Source organism: Eucyclogobius newberryi, unplaced genomic scaffold (genome assembly GCF_026437365.1).
Source record: "Eucyclogobius newberryi isolate DKJ021-1_F unplaced genomic scaffold, fEucNew1.0.hap1 SCAF_20, whole genome shotgun sequence".
NCBI classification, from domain to species: Eukaryota; Metazoa; Chordata; class Actinopteri; order Gobiiformes; family Gobiidae; genus Eucyclogobius; species Eucyclogobius newberryi.
The window spans coordinates 14,076,940-14,099,015 of NW_027315835.1; the positions used below are offsets into that span (position 1 = coordinate 14,076,940).

The window sequence follows — 22,076 nt, forward strand, 5'->3', positions numbered from 1 at the left end:
AAGACAAAATTTGTAAATCATGATATGGCGATTTTACCAAAATAGCATATCATACCAGGAATGAGATCGCAATTCCATTTTTGTTCTTCGTATTCAGTTTAAAGCGTGAAGAGCTAAGGTATTATTTGTGCCTGTCCCAAACCCGAATAAATGTAGGCTGCATTAACACATGCAAATATAGCACATCAGAATGGGGACAAACCGAGAACTAAATCATGACTAAACCAAACGCAGTCTCCATCTGGACTAAACATGGGCTCTAACAAGGACCAAACTGGCATAACTCAGCAAACTAAAGCAACGATTAAGTTACATAATGTCCAGCATGTTTTTCTACTGTTTATTTTAGTAGTACAATTGTAATTGTTGTGTAATAATGCATTGATAAACACATGCTTAATTTTATACTCAAGACCCTGGAGGGGACATCATTTAAAAAGGAAAAAACTCAACATTGTACAGGATGAAAATGGGATCATAATGTGTTACAGTAATTGCTGATAACGATCACATTTCTTAAGGCAAAAAGTAAATCTGCATATTTTTTTGTCAATGGTCTCCCTCTAAAATGTCTCATAACATAGGGAAAAAACGTGATTATTGTTTATTTATTTTTGAAAGAACACTCCATACCATCCCTGCCGGCACTTTTGGGAATGACAAGTCAAGGGAAAGAAAGTGCCCCGCCCTGCGCACATGTATCTGCCCCGTCTCCAGTGTTACCCCCTCCCTAACCCCGTACCATCCTATACCCGTGGCAGCCGACGGCCCTCGCAGCGTGGCGTACCATCTGTTGCCCCCCCCCCACCTCCCCCCAATCTGCCCCCCCCCCCCCCCCCCCCCCCCCCTATCCCACAACAACAAGCATCATCAGCACTGCGCACTACCACTGATCTGGCCCCAAACCTGAAACCCAGTGAAATGAGAACTTTGATACGACAAAATCAAAAGTTTAACATGTTTTAAAATGAAAAGTTGAATATTGGTGGATATCATAGGCTGATTGCACTCATAAATGTTTAATCCGTGGGTCTCTAATAGGGATGTAAGTCTGTTAAAGCTCCTCCAGCACCTCCAGGCTAAAAGAGAGGCACTGCCAAAAGCCTAATTAAATGTTTTTAAACCTTTCCCCTTGGAGAGGACATAGAGTTGTCTCCCCCATAGATGCAAGCGAGAGGTGGGCTAACGCGTGCACCTTCAGCCAAATGCAAAACTGGATGCATTTTGAATCAATTGGATCATCACTTAGTTTACCTTTTATAGCATTTAGCCTTTAGGAAATTAGAAAACTGTGAGTTTGTAGAAGATTAATCCAATGTTAAAAAACAGATTGAATATTAAAAACTTGGGTTCTACACCATGTCACGACCTACACAATATGGCAGTGAAAAAAGCTCGCAAGGAGAGTAGGAGAGATGCTGGCAACTGAAGCTCAGGGTCATTCCACTTGAGTCAACTGATTAAAGCAACAAATTAAAATTTATACGCCACATTGGGCAAATTAGAACGTGCTCTGACCTTAGCGGACAGTCCTTCGGATAGGAAAAAGAAAATATGCTTTATAAAGTTTCACACAACGATTATATTATCATAATATTTAATGGTGGTGGAAAAGTTAGTTAAGGGATAAATGCTTTTTACGCTTTCCATCCTTTAGCATAGGGGACAATAAAGTGTATCTTACTGTACTGTGCTAAATTAATCTAAAAGTATTCAATAATTTGCAATAATGAAACATTTCAAGCACCCACGAGTCGTGTTCTGAATCCAAACCAAAAGCAAACTAATTCCTCTTGACCTTTCTCAACAAGCATACTGTCCATCCAACAGAAAATAGACGATTACTTTCTATTAAAAACCATTACTTCAAAATGGACAAGCCTTTGTTCGACTTTTAAAACAAATGAACAACTGCCAGTAAATTCTCAGTGGAGGATTAAGTGTTCCAGCAACGGTACCAATGTTCAAAATGTTGAACCGATGCCACGTTTTGGCGATAATAAACGTTCACATTAAAATGCACTTCATTCTGGCACAAAAGGATCCCGTTACTGGCATCTCTTTGGTTTTAAAATAATGATATCGGAAAGTAAAAGCTCGTCATGTGGGAGTGTGTTGGCGTGTGCGCGTGGGTGGGACAAAGCAGATTGTAGCTAAACAGAGGAGAGATGGATAGACAAGGAAAGGGCCACCGCTGTTTGCCCATTCATCTCAGGTGTTCGCCCAAAGAGCTCAAGCATGACAGCTCATCCATCAGCCACCGGGGGAAGCAACGAGTCCTGGAACCGGACCAAAAAACGGGATGTATCCATCACGGGCCCCTCTGTTCTCCCACCGCTCAAATCTGCTGTTTAAGAAAAGAAAAAGTGAAGGTAGCAAGAATTTAGAAGTGCATCTTGCCAAATATGTACGGTCTATAATTAAAACACAACAATGCAAGGATGTGTTGAAGTGTTCACACGATACAGTAATAGGTTACATAGGCAGATTTTACAGTATGGCTCAGTTAACACTCTCTTTTTAGGTGTGAACGCTATGCATATTTTAATATATCAATACAATCTTACTCTGATAAGTACGATAGTGCAAATTAATATTTATTGAAACATAAAGAGCTGCACTGGGAATATTTTAGGCTTATGGAGCAATAAACTAAAAACCTGAATATTGTTGGCTATTTCTTTCTCACTACTTATTTTACTGTTTGATTGTCTAGTAGTAAATTACTAAAATAACAATGATGTTCAGTTCAGAATTTGTCTCTAATTTGAAATCAAAATGTTGGATTAGGACAGGTAAGATAATTGACTTTAGAAAGATTCAACACTTACCCAACCAAGACACAAACTCCAGCCAATGGGAAGATGGAAAAACATGCATATCATTCACGTGTGCACTTCTTGTACATATAGAGAAAACTGTATGTAACTGTAATAATGTAATGAGCAATTGCCTTGGGCAGTTTGCAATCATATGAAATGTCTCTTTGTATGCAATGTGTGTTTTGTTGCCAGTAATCCTATATGGGATTGAGGTGAGATCACATCTTTGGTGTGAAGGGCTTTGGCCAAAGCAGTGTGAAAATTATAAATGTATGTAATGTTATGGGGTTGGGAGCTGTGAAAATAAACTCCCAAGACAATTTCCCTACATCTCACATGGTAGAATTAATACCCTGGAGAGAAGCTATGAATCTTTCTGTAAAATGCAACATATATTTTGCCACAAAACATTACACTTCAATGAGGAGAACAAGTAACTGTAATTATATATCATTCCTGACATTTGAAGAGATTATGTCAGATGGAGGTATAACTCATCTAACTTATGTAAGATGGAGGTATAACCGATTTATGTTGGCAAAGTATTCTCCAAACTACTACTACTAATAATAATAATAATACTCAAAAATGTGTGTAGGACTTTTCAATACTTTTCAAAGACACTAAGGAGACAAACATAGACAAACAGGAAATGAAGTAAATATGAGTGATAATAATGTCACATATGTTGAACCTTGTTTATTTGTTGCCATATTCATCTTGTGACTTTTTTACGCTTTTACAACTGACAACAATCCTGCAAATTACACCAATTTGATACAATAGAGAAAATAAATATTTCATTTGATTTTTGCTGAACGAGATGACATTTATGCCAGTATTTGTTTCATTGTGTGATAGGACACTAACAGCAACTACATTGACATGGACCCAGCTCAGACTGACGTGAAAGCAACCTTACTCCTATAATCTATTGATTACATGTTTTAAGTATCACAATCCCTCAGAATTCACAGATCAAGTTTTCTAATTACACTGAAAACGACTTTTGTCTTGACCCTTTGCTGACCCTCGTTTGAAATCCTATACAGTAATTACTTATTCAGTAATCTTACTAAATCCAAAGAAAACAGGCCAACCAGTGCCAAATTAAATGACATTACGGTGTTCCAAAATGTACAAATTTCAAGTGTGCATTTCGCTAGTATTGAAAGTTTTTGATAAAGTTAGAAGTTTGGTGTAGTTTGAGGCCTAAGCCAATAAGCGTAATGAGGGAGGAGAGGGCCCTAGGTGTACAGCGACGCAGCAGCTGTCGACCTAATTCCTTCTTAACACGGCGCTTGTGCTCTGATTAAGAAAGCGATCCGGCCTTTCATTTCCTCCTGACACTGGCTAATGCTGTGTATCTCAATCGCCTCTCCGCTCCCTCCCCAGAAGATCGGTGCAGAGGCTACCTGTGCAACAAAGACGGACTGAATGAAAATACCTGGATCATTGTGTGAGAAAAAAAAAAACTATCAAAAACAATGACACATATAACGAAGAGCAAATGATTTTCACAGCTATCCCAGCAGATGACAAAACAGTGTCAGGGACGCAGCAGTGATTTTGGCATGACGGATAACAACATTAGGAATGAAGGTTGGTGGTATTTCTAAATCAGTATACACAGTGGAAAGACCAAAAGATAAAAAAAAAATATATTTATATGATCGCTTCCAATAATGAAGACTACTATTACGGAAAATGGGTCAAACTCTTTTAATTTTAACATATTTGGGCTTTCAGTATATGGATGTGAAAGCAACAAATGGGTCAGGTTCCATTTTAATTGTACAAAATACTATTTTTAATATGTGTGGGGTTGTGCAACTTTGCGCCCTTAGGAATATTCTTATCTGAAATGACCAATGGTTCATTATATTTCAGCAACATGAAACCATATGTACAGAATAAGGCTGGTTCAGCAGACAAAGCAAGACACTGACAGTAATTTACTTATCATGAAAGCACTTGGAGAGCCCACACTTCATCTATGCAATGACCTTATCTTGTAATGGTAAAGATATCAAACAAAACTGGTGATATTTTAGCTTCTTGAGAATTAAAAGCCTTAAAATGTCATGTCAATGTAATCTTACAACTTGTTTTTTAGGAATTTCCAACAAAACTTCTTCAGTGTTTCTAGGACATATCGACACAGGTATTAGTTATTGGCTTTGATCTAGAAACATATTTACTGGATTGGGTGTTGCTTCCACTGTATTCATCGATTCATATTCTTGGACCAAAATGTACAATGTTTGATCATTTATTCATAAAATGCTGTTCCACAAATACTAACAGTTACATAACATATGTGGAGCAGAGTTGTGGTGGGTTATTTGTGTTTTAAGAAAATAAATGTGTACTTCAAGTCTCTTGGTCTTTTTGGTTGGTACTGGATATTGGCAGAAACATAATGCCTCAGTATAAGTATATCAGAACTGGAAAAAATGGTATTGTACATTTCTAATAGCTTTCAATGCCAATTATTTAATATGTTCAAATAATTTTTCAAAAAATGTTTCCAACTCTCAAACAACAAATGCAAGTTATAATCTTACTCTTATGACATCAATGATTTGGAGTTGTATCAACATAAACATATCCTCATTTGCATACAGTGAATTACTCAATTTAATAATATCGTGAATATGCTAATATCAAACCAAAATCTGGCAGAAATATGATGTTTCCTCATTTCTCCTGTTCACGTATCTGCTCTAAACTGTTACACACTAGTATTAGCATGCGCTGAATGCCCAGACCCTGTTAGTCCCTGTGAACTCATGCTCCTGACTTCTCCGTTCCAAGTCAAACCTCTTACCACTGGTTAAATGTGTGTTTAAAAAAATCCAACTGTGGCCAATTAGAAGGACATTAATGCGTAATAAGTTGAATGAAGCTATAATCTTAACATGTCTCGTGAATACATGATTAAGGCTGTTCAAAATAGCCTTGGGTAATAAAATGGGATGAAAAGCATAATAATCGTCTGCCGAGTAGCGTTTGGACTATTTCAAACAAAGGTGCACTCTTTGGAGATTGCAAACTCAGAGCTCCTGTCAGCTAAATTTGACTTTCTTATTAAATTTTGAAAGTAAATACCCCATTGGATTTCCGGTGCTTTATTATGCTTTATTGGGATATGTGAAGAAGTGCCATTGAAGCCTGTGTAAATATAAGATTTGTGCTTTGGAGCGACACATTGGGACCGTTTGCCATGTGGAGTGTGTGTGCGAGAGAGGTGGCGTTGCTAGGAGCACCAGGTTGCGCGTGGATCGGAAAAAAGCTAGCGATGGAAGAGGAGAGGAAAGAAGTGGAGCAATGCCAAGAAGATGGTCCCAGGAGAGCGAGGAACGCAGCGAGACAGTCAGAAAAGGATCGCCGTGACGGGGTGTTTACCACAGGAGCAGGCTGCGATTAGACTATATGGAGCATTGAGGGGGTCATTAAGGATCAGTATTTTAAAGGGGGCGATGGTGATGAGAGATCAGCGGGAGATGTTTGGGAGGCAAAAGCCAATCTGCTGCAAAGGGGCCTATATTCCTATGAAACCTCAGCCATCAGACTATATACGAGCACGTCATTCTCTCACCTCTGCACGCCAGCCATTATCGTCCCCCCCTCTTCATTTTTTTTTTTTTTTAACTCATCCTATCCTGCTTTTAAAAAAAACAGGGATTCGTGTGAACACTCTATGCAAATGAGATGGTTATTACCCCACTGCTCATCAAGCCGCGCAGAGCAGACATTAATAGGCTGATGAATATGCATGTGAATTTGTTAATTAAGTTAATTATTCTGCTGAAAATGCATTCGTCTTCCAAGGACATCTTCCCCAGGATTTCAACCTGCTCTGCTCATTAGTCATGCGATATTTCATACAGTGGGAGGGAGATTGAAGGGGAGAGAGGAGACAATGCTGCTTTTAGAAAGTGGGGGAACAGTTGGGGTTGTAAAAGTACGAGGGGTAAAAAATAATGTATTTTTTTTTATGTCGCAATGGGATGCAAAGCCGTTAAAGGGAAGCCACATCCCGCTTTTAGGATATGGCACATTATTCCCAAAAAGCTGGAGTTACCCGTTTTATTCTCTTCCATTCTACCTCACTGGTTACTTCTCCCTAATTGCTTATTAAAACCCCCTTAAATGAACTTTTTGTGCCAACTTTCCAACACATTAATTAATTGTTGTAGCCAATTAAGTGCCGTTGTGCAAATGAGTCTCATCACAAATGGTCCTATAGGGCTCACCCCTCCTCTTTTCTCCACGCTTCCTCCTTCTTCCACCAGCAGCCGCCAGTCTTTCCCAGCTGCCCTCGCACTTCCAAGGCGATGCGTGCCAAAGAAGCAGAAACTGTGTCCCAATAACGTTGCACTGTTCGATGGAGCGCGTCCAACATCCCCGGTCTCAAACTTGTACGAAACTGTAGGTACAAAGCAAAAGTCTATTCAAATCACAACCACCAATTCAGAACTAATTTGTTGTTTACTGTCTGAATAATTTGGCTGATATCTTTGCATTTTTCACCAAGAGAGATGCTTGAAAAAGGAGGGTAGGTTACTTCAAAGCACTCAATGCACTTGCCAAGCTGTTATACGCCTCTTGTGTTTAAACTATGAATGCATGAATAAAATCAAACTGGTTTAACTTTTAGGACTACAACAAAAACTCAACTGTCAATACAAAACTGAGTTTTTGAGGCCAACCTGCGTAGGTTTAGACAGTGTTACAAAATTATATTCTGTATCATAAGCTACAAGGTCTGGTAAACACTTTGTTATCCTTATTGATTTGGATTCCTGCACATATTTCTTACTACCTCATCTTTATTGTGTATTAATATTTGCTTTAATACTCTCATCTAATCTACCTGGACATTCTTTGTAGTTGCAGTGTATAAAATAAAACAAGCAGGTAACTACAGACTGGTCAACTATTTTTATACATGAAATAAAAGAATATTGGTGGTCAGTGACCAGACAGGTAGATAGGAGGTGGTGGAAAAGACCACTGTCACTGGTATGGCCAAATTTTGTTTAAGACAAAAAGTTTTTGCTGTAGTTTTTTTTTTACATAGCAGATTTAGAGTGTGCTCTCTGTAGTTTCAGTATTTATAAGTAACAGTTGAAGTTTAATCCTTATCTTAATCTCATTTTGAATTAGCATTTTAGTGTTCACCCTTGTCATCATTTGGACTAAATTGAGCTAATTCTAGTCCTGATCTAGTCCAGGTTTAGTTTCAGGTTTATTCCTAGTGGTGAATGTGTCTGTGTGAACGCATTCTTAAAGTCCTGAGTTGGTCTTGGCTAGCTTTTTTTAAAGCCCTCTTTTTTTAAGTTCTCTTTTGTAGTTTGGTAGCGTTTGTTCTGATTTTCAGTGAGTTCTTAAACCAAATATTCTCTGTAGCAGAGTAGTGTGTCAGAAGCACTTGAGATTGTAGAAAAATGACCGAAACGACATCACTGGACTGTCAGTCCCTCACTGTTCTGCATAACAATGAGACAGGCTCTGAACTTCCCTTCCTTGTGCTCGAGTTCGGCTCTGCCCACTGTACCGACATGGCACGGATGCACCCACCGGGAGGATTAGAGAGAGGTTTAGTGCCAATCTCACTCCCAGTGCCACCTCTTCCCTGGGCACAGAGAGTCCCTTTTGGCATGGCAAGGTGAACTAGCCTCTGATTGATGGGCACCGTTTCAGCACTGCTACTGCTCTCCCTAAGGCCTCCCTTCGCCTTTCTCCTACTGAAGTCTTGGCAGCAGGGTCCATCTCCTCGTGATGCCAGGCAGCCAGCTAAAACTCCTGGTGGGCACATCAATTACATAGCGGCACCTCCCCTCTTTTCCTCGTGTCTATCTGCGGGTCTGGACTGACTCAGACGGAGCCAACCTGGTCCCTCTCCATCCCCACTGCTGTGTCTGATGCGTATGCTCACTTACTGTATATATCATGATTGCACAAATGCAGGAATAAACGCACAAAGCCCCTCTCATGAGCAGGTCAAGCTTGGTGGGAAAACCCTCCCCAGAGAGTCCTCAGTCAATCCAGGCCCAGCTGTGTAGAAGGCTCAGGTGTGCACACTACAGAAAAGGAAAAATAAATGATTAAAAGAGCCTAAACATTGCGCTGTTTGTCCTTATGACTGTTTTATGAATGAGGAATAAAGTGTGCAATTTCTAAAGAAAACACTATTAAGGTTATAATAAGGCATTGTCGTTCTTTTGAGGTGACTTAACACGATTATTCTAATTGTGCAGTGGATTTTTGGCGCTTCATTGCTTTTGGCAAAACATGAATCATTTACTCGCGGCGATCCTACGCCATCTGGAGTATTTATTGGACCATTGTCTCCTGCACGCAGCGTAAATGAAGCTGAGATGATAAACCATATAGTAGTCATTCCAATTATAATAATACGAACAAACGAACGAGGGATGTATATAATAAAAAGTATGATGGCTTAATTTCTGTGTGAATATATTTAGTAACGTTTAACATTTTTGAAGTTGAGTTGAAAAAGACATCTCTTTAATTGGAAAATAAATCAAGTCATGTTTGATTACTCTTTCTAATTAAATCTCTTACCCCGTGAAAGGATTTTTTAGATATTACTTATAACAAAATAGTCAAAAAAGGCACTTTTCTCATATGGCAAGCGAGTGATATTCGATCATAAAAATGGCAGTTTTGCAAAATGTGTTTTTGTTGCATGAGGCTTTTTTTTTTTTTAAGTGTTTTAAAATACAATTAGCTGCTGATAAATAAACAATACTCACTTGATCGACGGACCAATATTCTAATCAGAACCATGGACTGGGTTGACAAACTACGGAAGCCGGGAGGCGTGGCTGAGGCGAAGGGCGAAGCACGTAGGGACGGGGACAATGGCGGCGGGGCCTGGAGTTTCAATGCAAAGTAACAGTCCAGCGGGAGAAATAACTCTCTCTGTGTCACAAGGAAGCTTTCAGACTCATGCAGAGCGGATAAAAAGCGAGGATGTTTCCGGTAAGAGCGCGTGTGGAGTCTTTAGTGTTGTTTTTCAGACAGTTCAGCCGTGTGTCCGAGCTAGGCAAAGTGCTCAAGCTAATAGCTCACAGTTCTCATTTCGTATAATCACTCGTTGTTTATTGCATTGTTGTAACTGGGCTATAGAAACATATAGAAAGTATTGTTTTATTATGCCTTTATACACTCCTGAGTGATTTTATATCCGGGAAAAAGCTTTGTGTTTTGATCACTGCGATCACCATGTAGCATAGGTTGCTAACATAACAATCAATGGTAACAACTGTGTAATAACAAGTAGCTTAGTAAACAGACCAGTTACATGTAACATTATGTCATAGTTGTCACCGAGTTTTGGACATTACACTTTCAGTTTCTACATTGGTCTAGTTAAAGCCAAGGCTCAGTCACATTCTGACATTTGTTTACCCAATTTACTCTGAAGGGTCCCAAACGCCTCCATACGTCATCCTGCTGCACTTTGACGTCTTTCTAAATTCATAATGACAAAACCATTAGGTGAGGGGGGATAATACAGTCTAAATAATAAAGTCCAAAGAATAAAGTCCGAAGAATAAGTCTGAACGTAATGTAACACTTGGATACCAGCTCCCATAAAACACCAAAGAAGAAGAAGACAAAACCAAGACTTTATTTTAAATGATGTATTTATTTTGATGTATTCAGTTTTCTGTTTTATTACAAATAGAGTATGTTAGAAAATGTAAACATATTTACCTTTTTGATGTGTTTAGAAGCTGAAAAGCAGAGCCGAGTCACTGCTTTGCTGGAGAGGCTTCATGCCAAACACAATGCCTCACGACCGTGGCAGGAGACGTCCAAAGTTGTTCGACAGGCAATGGTAAAACTTTTGTCTTTATTATCAGACTATCACTATGACCTTTTTCTCAATCCAAAGCATAGAAAAATAAGCATCTAACCGTATTTATGACTGATAATATACTCACTGTACTCGTTACTCTTTTACAGGAAAAACGTGGTGTGATGAATGCAGCAGGTCACCAGCTCTTGCTTACCTGTCTGGAGACTCTGCAAAGGGCTTTGAAAGGTGACATAGCTGAACAAAACACAATCATACATGTTATTATTTTGCTGTGAGGATGTGTTGACAGGAATATCATGAAATTTGAATACCTTTTTTTCTCTTTTCTCAGTGACATCTCTGTCTTCTATGACTGATCGTTTGGAATCAATAGCCCGACAAAACATGTGAGTTATTGATATCTTAGAAGATACCTTAATGGTACCTTTATGCTTTTAATTGTATTTTTATTATGTACCGTCATTTTTAGCAGATTTAACAGTAACAATATACTGTGTCTAATTTGTATAGGCTGGGCTCCCATCTCAGCCCATCAGGGACAGAGTGCTACATCACGTCAGATATGTTTTATGTGGAAGTCCAGTTAGACAACACAGGTCAGCTAGTGGACGTGAAAGTGGCACATCAGGGAGAAAATCCCACGGTTAGTAAAACCTAGTGTAATTACATTGTAACAAACAACAGGCAACTGACATGTGTTTACATTATTAGAGTTGTCCTGAGCTTATACGACATCTGAGGTGAGTAAACTACAATATTCTTAATCTGAAGAATGTGTTTTGCCTTTGATATATTACATTTATTTTTCGCACTAGAGAGAAGAACTTTGAAGAATTTTCAAAACATCTAAAAGGACTAGTTGAGTTATATAAACTACCAGGAGATAAGTAAGTACAAAGTTTGTACAGTTTTATTGTAGTTTGTAAATGTTATGCATTGAATCTCTTTGACTATTATCATCATTATTTTCTCCAGCAAATTAAAAACCAAGATGTATATTGCACTGCAGTCTTTGGAGCTAGATCTCACTAAGATGATGCACATGTTCAGGTATGTTTTTTTTTTAATTTTTTATTATTAGATAGGTTTTTAAGATTATTGTAAAACAAAACTATAAAATATGTGTTGTTTTTAGGTTGGCAACTAATGCTACTACAGTGGAGACTATTCTTCATGGCAATGTTGGACTTCTAACAGCCAGAAGTGGAGGGCACCTTGTTACCCTGCAGTGTTATGTGTCTCCTTATGACATATTTGAGGAGGAACTGGACTTAACAGACAGCAATGGTAAAGATGACAAAATTAATGTATAAATCAACATACACTGCTTCCTTGACTTGTTATTTATTTGTATCTATTGTTTTCTTTGTCACTGCAGTCCCACGATCTCTGGGTATTGGTGTGTCGGTGACAATTGAAGGAACATCTGCTATATACAAGCTTCCAATTGCTCCTCTCATCTCTGGATCCCACCCAGTGGACAACAAAGGGTAAGCTCAAGCACACAAATATTAATTACAAAGAAAAAGTGCAATTATACAAAAAAAGTTTGACAAGCCTAAATTTGAAATTGTATGTTGTAGGACCCCATCGTTTTCAAATGTATCCAACTCCAACAGTGTGGACTTGCCAGCATGCTTTTTCCTCAAGATGAACCAGCCAATGCCTTTCTCCTTGTCCTTTATTCAAAAATTGGGCAATGCTACATGTAAGTTGATATGTATTACAAGGTAGAGTTATTGTACCACTGTTAGTAGTATTCATTGTTTAATTTTACAGCAATTCCTGTGTTTGAGAGCCCTCCGAGCCTTTCTCCTCTCTACCAGCTAATTGTCCAAAGCCAGCTTCAGATCTTAGAGGAAGGAAATGCCTTATCAGTCCCACACAGCATGCACTTCTATTCGGTAAGTCATTTCTACATACAAAAGAAGCACATTTATTTATAGAAAGGCCACCTAATACTAAACTGCTGATAATTGCGAACAGGTTTTGCCAGATCAACAGCATTGTTACTTCTTAAATGGAGATGCCCCAGTACAGGACGGTCAATGTCTCCAAGGGGCACTAGTGACCAAGATCCCTTTTCGACACCCGGCACAGGTGCCCCTTCTCCTGGACATCATCCGCCACCAAGCTGCTTACAACACACTGATTGGAAGCTGTGTCAAACAGACATCTCTCAAAGAAGGTTAGTCGTCATGTATATTTATGTTAAATAAATATACTTATACATTTTTATGAGATGTGGCTGTTTCTGTAATATTTTTAGATTCTTCAGGGTTGTTGCAGTTTGAAGTTTGTCCTCTCACCGACTCCAGTTTTAGTGTTTCATTCCAACATCCTGTTAATGAATCTTTGGTCTGTGGTAAGTCACATATTTACTCACTTACTACGATGAAAAAGGTTGTTTCTTGTTAATTTGACCTCTCTCTTTCTCTAGTTGTGATGGAGGTCATTGACTCTCGCCAAGTAACCTGCAAACTTTATAAAGGCCTGTCAGATGCTCTTATATGCACAGATGAATTCATCACCAAAGTTGTACAAAGGTATGAAAGCTAAATTCTCTATTCCATATACACAGCTAAATAATTTCAATACACTGATATATTTGTTTTATGTTAGATGTATGTCTATTCCTGTAACCATGAGAGCCATACGGAGGAAGGCTGAGACCATCCAGGCAGACACTCCAGCGCTTTCACTAATTGCACAGACTGTGGAAACTATGGTGAAAAACAACCTGCCACCTTCAGGAAGCCCTACCTACAACATGGCAGCTGGAGATGCAATTGGACTACCTGGACTCACAGGAGGGAACACGCCCACTGGGGGGGCTAATTTTGGCGGTCCTATTTCAACTTTATTTGGGATGTCACGGTCTGATAGACAGAGTCAAGGAGGAGAATGTATGGCCCAAGGTGGGGCAACTGCACAGCAACAGTTGCAACAACAACAGGCTGGTCAAGGACATCCAGATGACTTCAACAAAGTCACACAGAATCCAATACTCACCAGCTTGTTGCAGATAACAGGAAATGTGGGCTCTAGTCCCAGTTCCCAGAATGCCCCACAACCTCACCAAACCTCTTCCCCCACATCCTCCCCGGCCAGCAATACTAAGAATCATCCTATGCTAATGAATTTACTCAAAGACAACCCGACACAGGACTTTGCTGCTCTGTATGTCTCAAGTCCATTGGAGCGACAAAATTCATCTGGCTCTCCTCGTACAGAGGGAGTGGGCGCAAGCTGCCCTGGAACTGGTACCAAAATTAAGAAAAAGCGACGACCAACAGAAAAGGGTGGTGTGATGCCAGGGGCAGCCGCTGCTCCTGGGGCAGGAGGAGGAACTAGTTTAGGCATTAAGGGTCAACTGCCACCACATCTTCAACACCATCAAGTCACACATGAGGATGACTTTCACAGGGAGCTGCTTTCCATGGATGTGGATGCATCTCAAAATTCAATATTTGATGTGAATCTTGCTGGTGATGGATTAGATACTCCCCACAGCATCACGCCAGCACCCAGCCAGTGTGAGACTCCTCCCTCTGGCCCCAGTATACCCTACCCACAATCTCATGTTCAGTCCCAACAGCAGCCACCACCGGGTGCTGTGCCACCACGGACAGTGCGCCTCTCCAGCTCTGATAGTATTGGTCCTGATATCACAGAAATTTTATCGGATTTACCTGACCAAACAGGTAAAAGCAGTAGCGGCACTCAGCTTGCTTTGGGCAGTGGAGAAGACGCGGGTCCCCTTGGTACCCCAATCCGTGATTCCTCTAGTTCAGGTCAAGGAAGTGCAGTCTTTGATTCAGACCTTTTCAACACCAACAGCAATGAAAATCCATTTACTGATGCTGCAGACCTGATTACAGAGGCAACTGCAACAGCAGCCACCCCCAATAGTGATTCCTCCTCTACAAACTTTTTCCCTGCTGACTTTAACCCTGACCTTCTGGCACCTGGTCATGGTTTTTCCCAAAACTATTTTGATGACAGTTCACCAAGTGCTGATGGAGACATGGATTTAGTAAAAGGTTTTGGTGGAAGTAGCCAGCAGAATACACCAGCCGGAACCCCTCAGAACCCAACCCCACATGGACAGAGCACGCCAGACCCTTCTCTCAAAGATCCTTTTGACATGGGAGGGATTGTGTTTGGAGGCAACAGTGGTGGAGGAAAACCAGCTTTGGGTGCTCCAGATTTAGGAGACACTCACAGTGTTGGGTCCCAGAGCCCTATAATGGTAGGACTAGGTACGAGCAGTGATTTTAAAAGTGGTGAAACTAAAGTGAAACCGCAGCAGCCTGGGGTGACCCGGCCAAAAGATGATAATGGAGGCAGTGGAAACAGCAGTTCATTGATAGGGAGTAGTTCATCAGAGGGGAAACAAGTGAAGCGAAGCCGGACACCCTCCAGTGAAGGGAAAGCTAAAGACAAACCCCCTAAGCGCAAGAAATTTGACACAGATGGAAAGTCCCCATCCCACAGCTCTGGGGGGCGACCTTACACCCCTCCAAGTGGAGGCCCAGGCTCTGGGGGGAGTGGAGGAGGCTCCAAATCACCTGGTAGCTCAGGGCGCTCACAAACCCCTCCACGGATTCCTATATTAACTATCCAGATTGGAAAAGGGACAATATCAGGCAGGAAAAGCTCCTCTCATAGCGGGGACAGCTCCAGCAGCTCTACCACAAGCAGCAGCGGAGGAGGAGGAGGAGGAGCAACAGGGAGCAGCAAAAGCCACCACTCTCACTCCTCCTCCTCGGGAAAGATGAAGACTAAGGAAGGGTCTACACAGAACAGTAGCTCCAAAACCGGAAATACAGGCTCAGGAGGAGGAAGTGGTTCATCTCAGTCCAAAAGCTCCTCTCAGGGAATGGGTGTAGGCAAACCTGGATCTTCCCCAATCACTAAACATGGACTATCGGGACCGGGGGGCAGCGGTAGCAGTATGGGTAGTAGCAGTAAAATCAAAACACAAGGTGGCAAGCCTTCTGGGTCTCTCATGAACCCAGGCATAAAGCCCAATATCTCCCCATCCCACTCACGCTCTAGTAGCTCTGGTGACAAAATGTCCTCCCCAATGAAGTCCCAAGTACCAGGAACACCTCCATCCTCAAAGGCAAAATCCCCCATAGGCTCTGGGAGCAGTGGATCTGGTGGGTCAAAGTCTTCCTCAAGTGGAGGCTCTCAAAAACCTACAGGTGGGGGCTCTTCAGGTGGGTCAGCACCTTCCTCCGGCTCTTCCTCTAGTAATGCCCCTTTCTCTGGAGGCTCACAGTCTCAGTACGGAGGCAGCGGAGGGGGGAGTGGAGGCGGCGGTGGCGGGAGCGGTGGCAGTGGCAACAGCAGTGGAAACTCGAACAGTGGAGCTAACAATCAAAACAACGCTAACAACCCCAACGCTAAAGGAAAGTCCCCAAGTCGCAACAAAAAGCCCTCCCTCACAGCGGTCATTGACAAACTGAAGAGTGTAGGGGGCGTGGGAGAGGATGGGTGTGAAGTTGGGCCACAGGGAGGGGCGACTGGTCCTGGCTCGGCCCCTGGGAGCGGACCCGGAAATGTCCCCAGTGGTGGCGCTCCCAACATAGGTCCTTCCAAACACGGCTCTTCATCTCAAAGCGGGGAATACAAGCGCGAGAAATCAGACAAAGACGCTAAAGCCAAAGTTTCCGTGTCTGGTGGAAACAGTGGGGATAAAAAGATGATGGACTCGAAAAGCGGAGGGGGCGGGACCGGTTTGGCAAAAATAATTATAAGCAAACCGGATGGTGGTTCGCCTAGCATCAAGGCAAAAGTGTCCCTCCAAAAAACTAGCGAAGGGTCCGGGGATTCGATGCGTCCCCAGATTTCGAGCCTCAAAGCGTCTCCCTTGTTCAGTGGATCGACACCCAAACACGACCGCTCCTCACCCAGCCACAGCCGCTCCCCGGGGTACACCCCACTCAACCACGACAGCGAGAGTGAGTCCGGGAGCAGCTCGGTGGCAGAAAAGTCCCACCAGAACAGTCCCAGTTCGGATGACGACCAAACCACGCGGCCTCTTCCCCCGCAGGACTACATGAGCTCAATGAGTTCAGGAGAAAAGCATAAGAAGCATAAGAAGGAGAAAAAGAAGCAAAAGGAAAGGGAGCGAGAGAGGGACAGGGACAGAGATCGGGACCGGGACAAGGAGAAAAAGAAGTCTTCGATGTCGATGGGCTCTTCTTCTCACCCAGTTAAAGCCGACAGTTGGTCCCGCTCCCCCATTTCTGCGTCTGATTCTGGTCTCTCGATGATGGGGTCCGGCGACCGCCCCTCCAGACCCAGCCCCATGTACATGAGAAATGAAGACGACGATCTCATGGACTCAGCTCTTACTGGAAACTTATGATTTCATCTGTGAAAAAACATCTTGATTTTCTGTATATTGTTTCTTTTACTATTTTACTCAAGCTTTTATTTATTCAACATTGGCCAAAATCTGCACTGCAAAAAGCATCGTTCAATTTTAAACTATTTTATTGTCTCATCTGTTATTGTATTTTGTCATTGAAGATTGCCATGGAAGTTTCTAAAGTATGTCAGCTAAAGCTTTTCAACCATCTCAGTTTTAACAAGACAGTATATTTTCTATTTCCTTGTTAAGTGATCATTTTGGTTTCCTTTCTTATCAATTCAGACCACTCATTATTATATTATCATATTTGATAATGTCTCTATCCAAACCTCACTGTACGTTGTCAAAATATTTTTTAAGTATTGTACAGTAAAAAGAACCAAGTATTTAGTTGCCTTGGGTTTTTTTTTTTTTTTTTTTTCGGAAAAAAAAACCCAGGATTTTTATACTTGCCAACTTTATATGTAAATGACTTTGGATTATAAAACGATGATGATGTTACAATAGTCAATTTGAAATGTAAAAAGGATCAAAGCTTGAAATAAATATTTCAATGCTATAACAAGTTTGTTGATAATATTTACCACTTTATCAAAACTGAAGTTGCCAGGCTAATTATTTCTGATGTTTCACCTCTTACCACCAGATGGCAGCAGCATTGCATACCACAATGTACAGAATATAGGTAGTTAAATAGACGTTTAAGAAATCAACTATATGTGTGCCTCAGTTGAGTATTAGCAGAAACTGTTGGTTTTTAATAGATTGATGAGTTGAAGACAGTAGTTATAAGCTACTATAATTGTAGTAACAATATAGGATTATTAGAAGTCATAATGGTAGTATTAACAGAGATTTCAAAGGGAGAAATGATGTAGCATGGACAGACGAGAGCACTAACAAGTGGTCATAGGCTTGATCTGACACATGGGAATTTCTAAATACAATAGAAACTTCATGTTGTATTATTTGTATTGGTTGTTAAGGGGGATATTAATCTGAAGTGGCTCAACTGTTCAATTATTAATTCCTTTAGGGCCGTTGGCTGTCACTTTTCATCTTAACAAGAATGGATTCCGAGCATTGCCACAGTCAATATTGGCCGATATAGAAGAGTGTCTCGTTACAGAAACTCTAGACGTTTTCCAGTTTCCTTCCCCAGTGAGACCATATGAAACCTTATGTAAATGTCAAATGTGTTTCCTTATTTAGCCTCTCCAGTTCAGCTGACTCTGCGTTTGATTTTCCCTGAAGCCGGTTCATATAGTTTTGCTAACTAATGGATTGAATCTCTATAGGATACAAAGTGCTTCATGAATGGTGTGTCATCATCACAATTTACACTATATTGGCTGGCATCTGCTCACTGCATCTGGTGGTTGTTTGGAAGGTGTCCGATCCTGACAGTGTCCTCAAAGACACTTTACAGGCTACTTTATAAGACGTCATGCTACCGTAGCCACTGTAAATTCAAATTTTTCTTAAGATTAGGTTGCTGAAAAGCCGGCTCTATATCAGGTGAGGGGGAGACAGGATCAGATGAATGCCTCGGATAATATTCAGCATTTTCTTACGACAAAAGCTAATATGTATCTATACATCTCAATCCTTTTTTTTTATCTGTATACATATTTTTTTTATTCATCTAAAATACAAACAACATCAACAAAACAAACACATGAAACAACAAAAATATGTAAGACCAGAGGGAAATAAATTAGGTAGAATTGAAATTTGAGAGGGTGGGGCATCAAACAAAAAGAAGGTTGTGGCTCACAAAGTCAAAAATAACTGGTATGTGATTTTTGCAATTTTCCATATGTCAGCTATTGTGCTGGTCCAGTCCTTAATCATCAGCTCAGTTTGCGTTACATTTTTTTGTGACGGCCTTGTCCCAAGCGGCCAGAAGTATGTTCCAAATATATTGACATTTTGTTCTTTGGAAAGTCGAAAAAACCTATTGCCTTGTGTGGCATTCGGGTGGTACTATAAATGTTTTAAACTAATTTACATTAAATAAAAATAAAGAAAATAAAACCAACAACGCCACCGGGCTTACACCCGGAAAACTAACTAAAAGGACACACAGATTCGTTCTTGATTATACAGGGGCAGATTCCAGTTTCACATGCAATTTATTTAACAGGCTATTAATTTAATAAATACAGGCTTAGGTAACACAGTTCGTATCAGTTCTTTATGCGTGGATGTATGGTCTTTTAAGAGTCCAGTGGATCTGGACAACACAGGGCACAGACATCCATATCAACAGAGGGCAGGGCAAGGCAACGGCTCCAGCGCACACCGCCGCTCCAGAGAGTTTAGGTTACATCTGAAAAGAGACCTGGTTAACGCTAACCTGAACACTAGGCTACCGGCATATCACGCTCAGGACGTACCACGTTAGCTGCCCGGGACCACGCGTTGTGGGGCTATGACAGCGAGACCACAACAATCCCGAGTCAGCAGAGATCACATCGGAGCGTTAACAAAGCGGCGCCAGGTGACAGGCCACGGCACTAAACCACAGAAACCATTTTATGAGTAAAACTACACGATCGAATTGCATTAGCAAAAGGGACAACTACTACCTGGAGAGCGGAGGTACGTGGAGCAACACCCAGACCCAGGAAGTGCGTAGGTCAGAGGATGAATGACAAAACGGAACAACATTTTATTGGCCAACGGCCCTAATGATTAGCCAATAGGAAGTGGCATGGTCTGCCCGCAGGCCATACTGCCACACTTGAAAGAAAATGCCAGATAAGCTTGACAGTTTAAGTTATTTTGGTAGAAAAGGGCTGAGTAGCTTATGATTTTTCAAGGTCTGAAAGTTCAAACCTGGTCTGGTGACATGCCTTGGCAGTGGTCTCTTCTCTCCAAGTGATCCATCTTGCTTATTGGTCCATTTGAAACCCTATTTAACGGATTAATTCAACACTTTCAGACCAGAAATATCGTATTGTACTCCCAACTGTGGCATAATCGCAGCCTTTTTACATTCTTCTCCATCCAGCCCACATTCAGAGATTGCCAAGCTCTTCATTACAGTCAGTGTGTTCACTCGTGCCAGGCCTTCCCAACCAATTTGTCAAATGCCAAACAAAATAAAAGAAACCCTGAAAGTGCAAGTTGCTGCATCGGATTCTCCCTTCTTCTACCGTCAACCTTTTCAAACTGCTGATCTGCTCTTTCTCACAAGCACGGCTAATTTGTCCATTGTGTATGCCGCCACACAAAACTCCAGCTTGGAGTAGATCCACACTGGTCCCTCCTCTCTTCTTTTCATCTCTCTCTTCCTCTTTCATCGTTCTTCAAACACACGGCCAAGTCCCACTGCAGGTCTGTGACGCGGGGAGGATTTTTCTTTTTACAGCCACGACTTTTTCCTCCTCCCTCGATTTTAAAATTATCGCTCCTTGTATGTCACACGAGCTAAATGAGGCAAGCTTTAGAATGCTGGTGGTGAGATGTGTAGCTTCATTAGACAGGACAGATGTAAGCGTGAATGGCGGGTGAAGAGTGGGGAGAGACATTTTGGAAGTCGTAGGTTTATGAGTCGATTTCACATTGTGGGGGACGGCACAAAGCGCAGAATTGCCTCGCTTGAATCCTCTCTCACCGATACGTAAAAGGAGACATATTGCATTTTGTTCCCACCAGTCTAGCTGTAGCTGTAAATTCAATCATAGTGTCAAGCATCGCCATTGTACACCCAAGAAGGTCAGTTTATGTCAGATGTCTTTGAGATTAAGTACCAAGAGCGAGGTCAGACATGAAAGAAAGAAGGATGCTGAGGTGTCTTCTTGAACTATGGCCAAGGGGATTCGTTCCTTGCAGTTCTGTCTAAAGATGGTTAGAGCTGTTAGCAAATGGCCTGGATACAGATTTGGAGAAGATCCATGATTGGGCTAGAAAATAGATTGAAGATAATCCAGAAGATGGTTGAATTAAGGTGGAAGATAACCAAAAAGTAAGGGAAAACTTGCCCCCAGAAACTCAAGACAAAGACAGATGATGGGAAAAAACATATCAGATTTTTTTTGCTGTGAATTCCAATCTGTAAATTTCCAGATTACGAATGATTGAATTTGTGGATGGAAGTTCATTGAGTTCAGTGCACTGCCTCCGCACAGTCATGACTTCTGATGAGCTGTCTCCTGTGAAAATTCCCCACGCGCGCATCCAGCTGAAAATCAAGGAATAACAGTCGGCCATTTGCCACATAGTTAAGCTTTATGGCCCTAATATAGTCCGCCTTTGGAGAGAGGGAGAGAGCGCTGATAAGGGAGGAGTGAGAGAAAGATATGTATGCTCAAGTATCATTTTAATACTAAGATGCAGCCACAGTCTCGCTCTTTCTGTATTTGTTTGTTTTGGCTTTACTTCAAGTCTTGAGTGTGCTTCTGTGTTGGGTCCAGAGCAACGGTGTCACTGTGCCACTCGTTCGTATGCATGTCTGGCAATCACTAACCAAAATAGCAATGCACTGAATACACAACGAGCAGGATTGAATTGGAACTTTAAACAATGAAATGCAGTTCTCAGGAGGATAAGAATTGTGTTTTATTGAGACATGATTTGTTGTGGTAGCGGTATAATCCTGTGTATGTTTTTCAAAGTGCTTAGCCAGAGTGTATTTTATCAGAGTTGCTGAGGCTCGCTGCTGTACGGAGCTGTACAACTGTGCTGTTGGCAAAACATCAGCAAAAGTGAAGGGAGCCCGATGAGCTCAGGTTAATATCCATGACTTTGCTTAATCATCTTATGGGATGTGTACTGTATGCCAGTACTTACTTTTAATATATCTGGGATGATTGGCATACTCTAAAAAAGAGAGAATTAGAATTGCCATATGTGGGTGGCAAGACTTAAGAAGACAAAGGGTCGTCTACATTCTCCCACCTTTTGTCTAGCCTGTGTGGTCCTTCTGAGTCTGAGTGAGTGACAGGGGCATTTAACCAATTTAACCAATTACAAGGAAGTGCAAAGTCGAAAATGAAGAACATAC

At 41.3% G+C, this 22,076-nt stretch overlaps 1 protein-coding gene and 1 long non-coding RNA gene across 2 annotated transcripts; one reads left to right on the top strand and one right to left on the bottom strand.

Annotated features, from left to right (window-relative positions):
- Positions 1-9,677: 9,677 nt before the first annotated feature.
- Positions 9,678-17,152, top strand: med1 (mediator complex subunit 1). The gene is made up of 16 exons (XM_072456709.1): positions 9,678-9,836; positions 10,592-10,698; positions 10,827-10,905; positions 11,012-11,066; positions 11,191-11,323; positions 11,392-11,420; positions 11,496-11,567; positions 11,656-11,730; positions 11,816-11,967; positions 12,059-12,170; positions 12,264-12,388; positions 12,460-12,584; positions 12,667-12,868; positions 12,950-13,045; positions 13,121-13,226; positions 13,303-17,152. Exons 1-16 carry the CDS (start codon positions 9,716-9,718, stop codon positions 17,057-17,059), a joined length of 5,346 nt encoding a protein of 1,781 aa, XP_072312810.1. The 5' UTR covers positions 9,678-9,715; the 3' UTR covers positions 17,060-17,152.
- A 2,003-nt stretch (positions 17,153-19,155) lies between these two features.
- LOC140368730 (uncharacterized) lies at positions 19,156-19,710 on the bottom strand. Its single transcript, XR_011928193.1, has 3 exons — positions 19,657-19,710; positions 19,465-19,584; positions 19,156-19,397 (listed from the first exon to the last, which is right to left on the bottom strand). It is a non-coding gene; the product is annotated as an uncharacterized lncRNA (long non-coding RNA).
- Positions 19,711-22,076: the final 2,366 nt, after the last annotated feature.